The sequence below is a fragment of the Callorhinus ursinus genome, unplaced genomic scaffold (genome assembly GCF_003265705.2).
Source record: "Callorhinus ursinus isolate GAN/ISIS: 27379988/994484 unplaced genomic scaffold, GSC_fseal_2.0 scaffold31, whole genome shotgun sequence".
Classification (NCBI taxonomy): Eukaryota; Metazoa; Chordata; class Mammalia; order Carnivora; family Otariidae; genus Callorhinus; species Callorhinus ursinus.
The window spans coordinates 14,930,827-14,937,604 of record NW_027397093.1 but is presented as its reverse complement, the minus strand read 5'-3'; the positions used below and the strand labels follow the sequence as shown (position 1 = coordinate 14,937,604).

Here is a 6,778-nt window from a genome sequence, read left to right as displayed (position 1 = left end):
ACACACACACACACACACACACACACACACACACACACACACACACAACTCTGCCACCACATTATCAGTGAGACAGCACATCAGCACATTGCCTCTAGCCTTCTAAGGGAAGGAATTTTTCTTTGAAGCCTCATTAATACTTTTGAAGGTGGACAAATTTGATTAGCAGAACATCCCTCCGGAATTGAGGAAGAAAGAGACAGAGGAGGAGGGGAAAGCATATAGATGGCATGAACCAATTCTATAGATTTTTTTTTTAATTTTTTTATAGATTTTATTTATTTATTTGAGAGAGAGAATGAGATAGAGAGAGAGCACGAGAGGGAAGAGGGTCAGAGGGAGAAGCAGACTCCCCGCCGAGCAGGGAGCCCGATGTGGGACTCGATCCCGGGACTCCAGGATCATGACCTGAGCCGAAGGCAGTCGCTTAACCAACTGAGCCACCCAGGCGCCCTAGATTTTTTTTTTAATTTTGACTAAAAATTCTGATGACCTGTAAGATAGTTTTAGGAAAATTCTTCTTTATCAGCCCTTTTACATTTATCAAATGACATGTTTGTTAAAGTCAGATCCTGAAGGATATGTGGAAACCCCCTAAATCCCAAATACCTTCCTTCCTTCCAAATTTACTTTCCGGGTTAAGCATTTCCTCACCCCACAATTTAGTTCTTCCCATCCACTTTCCTTTAGGACAGGAGGGACCTGGGGCATTAAGTGAAGAGGAAAAGGAGATTCTGGAAGGTGTCCCATTGGGCACCAAAGACAGACTTTGCCTACATCACTGTTCTCTTCAGAGATGGCCCTGGTGTCCTAAGACTGGAAAAGACACAGGTCCTGTGTTAGGTCTCCGTATTGGTCAGCATTAACTCCTGCTGACTGTGGCTTGCACAGGAGAGCTTGCTTCTCTCTCATACAAAAGAAGTCTACAGCAGACAGTCCAGGAGTAAGGACAGGCCAGTCAGGAGCCTCCACCGTCATAAGAGACTCCAGTTCCTTCTATCTTGTTCTTCCTCTGGGCCGAGTTCCAGGCATCACGTCCTCAGTCGGCCAGCAGAAAGGGAAGGAGGGCACAGTCCCACCATTGATGGACACTTCCCAGAAGTCCCGTACAGGAGGACACCTGCCTTTCATTGGCCAGAATCTAGTCACATGACCACCGTTATCAACAGGGCAGGTTGGGAAATACCCTTTCCTCCAGTGATGATGGGCTCCACAAAAAACTCAGAGGTCCAAACGCTAAAGAAGGTGAGGAAGAATTAATGTTGAGGGCTGCTAGAAGGCTGCCACGGGATCGTAGACCTGGTCTTGCTAAACCATCCTCCTCGTCTGTAACCTGAGTTCTTTCCAGCTTTCTGGAATTCTTTCCAGGCCCGGCATTAAAACTCACAAAGGAATCAATGTGATTACATTCAAAGACCATTTCCAAAGAAAAGCTCCAGAAAGCTCAGACCCCATGCTGTGATTGCCTATTAACTCCCCATTGTGATTTCAGCGGAAATTCTAGAACTGGCTGGGAATGCTGCAAGGGACAACAAGAAGGCCCGGATCGCGCCGAGACACATCCTGCTGGCAGTGGCCAATGACGAGGAGCTCAATCAGGTACGTCTGTCTGCAACATCTCGACCAGCCACAGAATGGGTTTGCCCGACACATGACCGCGTGTGGACTCGGTTGGCCATAAATCATTTTGCTACAATTCCCAAGCATATTAATACAAAAACAATTTTTCAGATCGTGTAAGAGAAGAACCAATTCTGCTAGTTCTATCATTCAGATAGAAAATTGCCTCTGGAATAGACCTGTTATCTACTCTGAGTCTTTCCAGACCTTCTTTTCCTGTCCAGAAGCGAGCTGTGTGTGTGGCTGGGGAAGGTGCAGTGCAGAGATGTTATTCACGGTTTCTTCACCCGAATTTTGTTGACAATTTATTCTGATGAGGGTAGGAGAATCTTCTTCATAGCATAGAATTAATTCCCTAGTGTTGTAATTCCCTAGTGTTGTGAATGCCTCCCCCAGGAAATGTGAGATGGATGGTAGATGGTATAAGAATTTTTATTCTAATCTCTTTCTTTTCAAGTTGTGTGCAATAAAGAATCAGTTCTTATTCCCAGTCCATCATGGACTGGTAATTTCCAAAAATACAATAAAAACTAATTGCCAGAAAAATTTTTAAAAACAAATACATACAAACCACAATTCTTGGCTATTCGATCCAGTAGATATACAGTACCTCTGTCCGCTTGCTCTACAAGTTTCTGGACTCTTCCTTGCCATTTCTGTATTTCTCTTGTCCCGGACAGTAACTGCCTGTCTGTGGACCAGCCCTGGCGGCAGCCCACACTTGGAGCACCCGAGCTGCTTCGGGATGTGACCACTATACTAATGTAGTGGCACATGTCAGTTATGTACAAAATAAACATTGATGGAGAGGCACACGGCCAAACCTACTTTACTGATGGAATAGTGATCACAAGAGCGTGGAGACCACTCGTCTGTTGTTAACCGGGTCTAGCCCTAGCATGGACCTTTGAACCCAGTTTTGTCAAGCTGTGCTCCCCACCTGGGAGGCTCTTTAGCCTCTCTTATGTCTGGAATTCCGCAGCCCCGGCAACATCCCTGGCTGCAGCCTCTATATCCTTTCATTGTGCCTTACTCGTTTTGCTTTTTGTACGAGACCATGGGACGCCTTGCTCCCTACAGACATACACTCTACTGGTGAAACAGGAAAGCCAATTAAACCACCCATCATGCAGTGTCTCTGGGAAAGCAAAGACCAGATTTAACACTTGTTTTGCCATCAGTTAGAACTGTATGAAATCCAGAACCAGCAAGCTCTTTGCTGCCTGAGTTCACGCATTTCTCTTTCTAGCTGCTAAAAGGAGTGACCATTGCCAGTGGAGGTGTCCTGCCCAGAATTCACCCCGAACTGCTGGCCAAAAAGCGAGGGACCAAAGGCAAGTCGGAAACTATCCTCTCCCCTCCCCCAGAGAAAAGGGGAAGGAAGGCGGCGTCAGGCAAGAAGGGAGGCAAGAAATCCAAGGCTGCCAAGCCACGGACGTCCAAAAAGGTGAGCCTGGGTTACCTGTGTGAGCCAGGGACTCTCAGAGAACAGGAGAAGGTGGAATGATCAGACGATGGGGGTGTAGTCAGCATTGCTGACGGGCTGGGGGCTCTCCCCGCTGGGAGAAAATGGCAAAGGGCCTCTGGGACGAGAGCTTAAATCACCAAGCAGGGTCTACTAGAGGTTTCCAAACTCAAAGCGTGGGTGGTCTTCACGTTGCCAGATGCTTCCCCTGCTCCCATCAAAATCTTAAGTGAGAGATGATAGCCTGGAGCTCTTCATTTCTCTTTAGAGCTCAGCATCGCGCACAAAAACGTCTCTGTCTCCCAGACTTGTGTCTCCTATAGACAGTCCCCTGGGTCCAGCCAGTGGGGTGTGGATAGCCTGATGTGCTAGGTAACCACAGCTCGGAGATGCCATTTGCAGGGTAAGACTTTCGTATGCGGCCCCGTACGATAATCACTAACCACATGTGGCCCTTTGAATTGGAATTCATTAAAGCGAAATCAGATTAAAAATTCAGTTCCTTGGTTGCATTACCCACATTTCAAGTGCTCACTAAGCATAGGACATTTCCATGATCGCAGAAAGTTCTATTGGACAACGTTGCTTCAGGGGCTGTCAAATTTCCATTTCACAGACCTCCTTCATAACACAAAAGATTTGTAAGAGTCCACTCCACTGCCTCCGTGCCCCAGGGAGATCCTGGGGAGAAGGGGGGTCGAACAGTGGGCTAGGAACGACCCTGCTTGGTTCTGATGCTTGCCATCGTAAGCTGCGGGCATTGCAGAGGACAAGAATAACATACCTGTGTCCAGGTTTGAGTGAGGAATACAGGGACCTGTGAAGCTCTTTAACACTCTTTCTTTTGGGCGGCACCCTTTTTCCCCCCTCGTATTGCTGTCCCTTGCTTCCCTCCATCGAGAACAGCGGAACATTAACACCTAACCACTTCCTTTCACATCCAAGGTGGTGGTAGCCATAGGAAGAACTTAGTAACACCACTTGGGGCTTTTTCTGGGTTATTTCCCATCTGTCCTTCTGATTTCTACCAACAGTCCAAACCAAAGGACAGCGACAAAGAAGGAACTTCAAATTCCACCTCTGAAGATGGGCCAGGGGATGGATTCACCATTCTGTCTTCTAAGAGCCTTGTTCTAGGGCAGAAGGTAATAAAGACCATTGTAATCTGCTTTCGTAAAAATGTTGTTGCATTTTTATAACCTCCTGTTCGCAAGCAATGATGCTTCCTTCATCCCTTGCTCCCCTAAAAGGACTTTCACTCAGGTCTTAAATTATTCACATTTAGACTAAAGAGCTTTGACAGGGTCTACGTTGTGAGCGTCAACAAGCTCTTCAGTGCTGAGAAGTATTCATGCTGACATCGGTCAGACAAAGATAAAGTTAGAGAATCTTCCTGGTCAGGCGACAGAATAGCGTCATTGCCGGGAACTCCCCGTGCCCCCCTCATTCCTGGGCCCCCCCAAAACATCCTTCGCTAACTTTCTCAAACAGCTCTGGGAGGCCAGGCTGACATGGTCCGATGTGATTTATCAGAAAAGGAAAATAGAAATATATGTTTCCTGAACATCCCCGGTGTTACAAATGAATTATTTGCCAATAATTCAGTCTGCTTGCCTTTCTAAGACTGCCGAAAGAAAACAAACGGGGCTATACGTTTGAATAGTCTGCAGCAGCCCAGACAGACATGCAAATAATTCATTCCCACTAGTATAAATTTTACGGAACAGACCATTTATCTATCATGTCAAACGGGGTTGAAGTAAGACACACACAGGAAAACAGTGAATCTCATCTCCGGTAGCTGAATGTTTGCAGCCTGGTAATAGGATCCACCTCTACTGAAGCAAATGGGAAGAGCGTGTTAGGGAAGAGTGTGCATGGGCCGGGTTCCTCATTTTTCACTGATGAACACAGGGAAACAAAGAGGGGGAACTGAGGTCCCCTACGGGGGCTGGCCACAGCTGCATGACGATTAGCTTTCTCTCCCTTACGTAGGGGGACATGGCTGTCATGCTCACAGGGGAGATTATGGAAAATGCTCTGCATTCTGCTCAGCTGTGAGCACCTAGGGCAGCATTTCACAAGTGTAGCCCCAAGAACGTGGTCCCCAAAAGGTAAGGTGGCCCGACGGAGGCAGGTCAGAATCCCAGAGCCCATCACGTGTCTTGAGCAAGGTCCGTCGGCCACACACCCCTGCCCCCAGAGGTCTGGGTTGCTCCAGGAGGAATGCGGGGTGCTGAGGGGAGGGTGGAGAGCCAGCCCAGGCTTCCCTCCTAGGAGATGCTCCGACCGTGTGTCACCCCACACCAAGTTCCCCGGGCCTGGGAGACGGAGGCGTAGCTCTAGGGAAAGGAAGAAGAGGGGAGGGCCCTTTCCTGCTCCTGGAAGAGGAGGCAGATCTGTTGCACGCTGCCAGAGTCACAGTGAAAATCAAATCCACTGAGCTCCGAAGAGCCCACCGAAGACCAAACACCTGGCAAACTTGACAGTCGCTCAATGCCACAGCCCTGTGTGTGGACATTCGCTATAAATAACTGAGAGAATTCACAGATGGGAGGTAAAATGTGAAGATTTTTTTAATTGGATCTGATCTTTCCCGCCCTCCCCATCTTTCCTTCCTGACGCAGCTGTCCCTGACCCAGAGTGACATCAGCCATATTGGCTCCATGAGAGTGGAGGGCATTGTCCACCCAACCACAGCCGAAATTGACCTCAAGGAAGATATAGGTAAGGTCCTGAGACTTGGGTAGAGGTGCCAGAGAATCACCCACTGCTTGGGCAAGTCCTTCGGAAGTGGGTCATTGTCGACCAGATACCCTCTGCTGGGGGGGCCGTGTCACACTCTGCATGTCAGCGAACAACATTACTAGAAAATAACGAATTTTCTCTTTAATCTGCATATATTTCTGAAACGTGTATTGAGGTGCTCTATAAAAACAGATCATTAGTGCACACCTTGATGACTTTTCCTCTAAGTGAACACAGCTGTGTAACAGGCACCTTGATCACGGAGCAGAACCTCCCCGGCACCCCAGAATTCCCCCTTCCTGCCCCGTCCCGGGTCCCCATTCCCTCCAAGCGTCGCCCCTGTCCTGTCTTCCCATGGCACAGATGGCTGTCCTCTGCTTTGGATTTTATAGAAATGAAATCATGCAGTGCGTCTTCTTTTGTGTCTTTTGCCCAACTTTGTGTCGTGAGACCCACTCGAATTGTCGAGCCTGGCAGAAGTTGGCTCATCTTGGCCGGGTAGTATTCCACCGTGGGACTGTACGGCAGTGTGCCGACCATTCCACCACTGGTACCATTCGCATAGCTTCCAGTTTGGGCCACAGGGAGTAGTGGGGCTGTAAACATTGCCATACGTGTTTTGGGTGAACCTCCACATTTATTTTGAGCTTAAAAATTAAGAACACCTTTGGTAAAAAGGAAATGGACACCCGGACGAAGTTGTCTGTACGGCTATACGTTGAGTCACTTTACCGAGGGACTCTGCCACCTACCCCACGGGTAGTGGAGGGAGCTGCCCCGGGCTGGGTGGAGGAACCTGGGAGGGCAAGCTATCGAGGGCACTAGACATAATAGCACACTGGATGGTCACCATCTTATCCTTTTTTTCTAAGACGGAAGTGCCTTAAACTTGCACTGAAAAAGTAAAGTGAGCAAAGAAAGAAAGGGCTTTGTCCCTGGGGTTCT

General features: G+C 48.3%; 1 protein-coding gene across 2 annotated transcripts in view; it reads left to right on the top strand.

Annotated features, from left to right (window-relative positions):
- MACROH2A2 (macroH2A.2 histone) overlaps nt 1–6,778 on the top strand; it is a 50,491-nt gene that overhangs the window by 34,614 nt on the left and 9,099 nt on the right. For both annotated transcript variants that reach the window (XM_025850238.2, XM_073878896.1), the window contains exons 3-6: nt 1,493–1,599; nt 2,870–3,067; nt 4,120–4,230; nt 5,713–5,812. In XM_025850238.2, the coding sequence (XP_025706023.1) occupies nt 1,493–1,599; nt 2,870–3,067; nt 4,120–4,230; nt 5,713–5,812 (516 nt within the window). The remainder of the gene's footprint in view (nt 1–1,492; nt 1,600–2,869; nt 3,068–4,119; nt 4,231–5,712; nt 5,813–6,778) is intronic.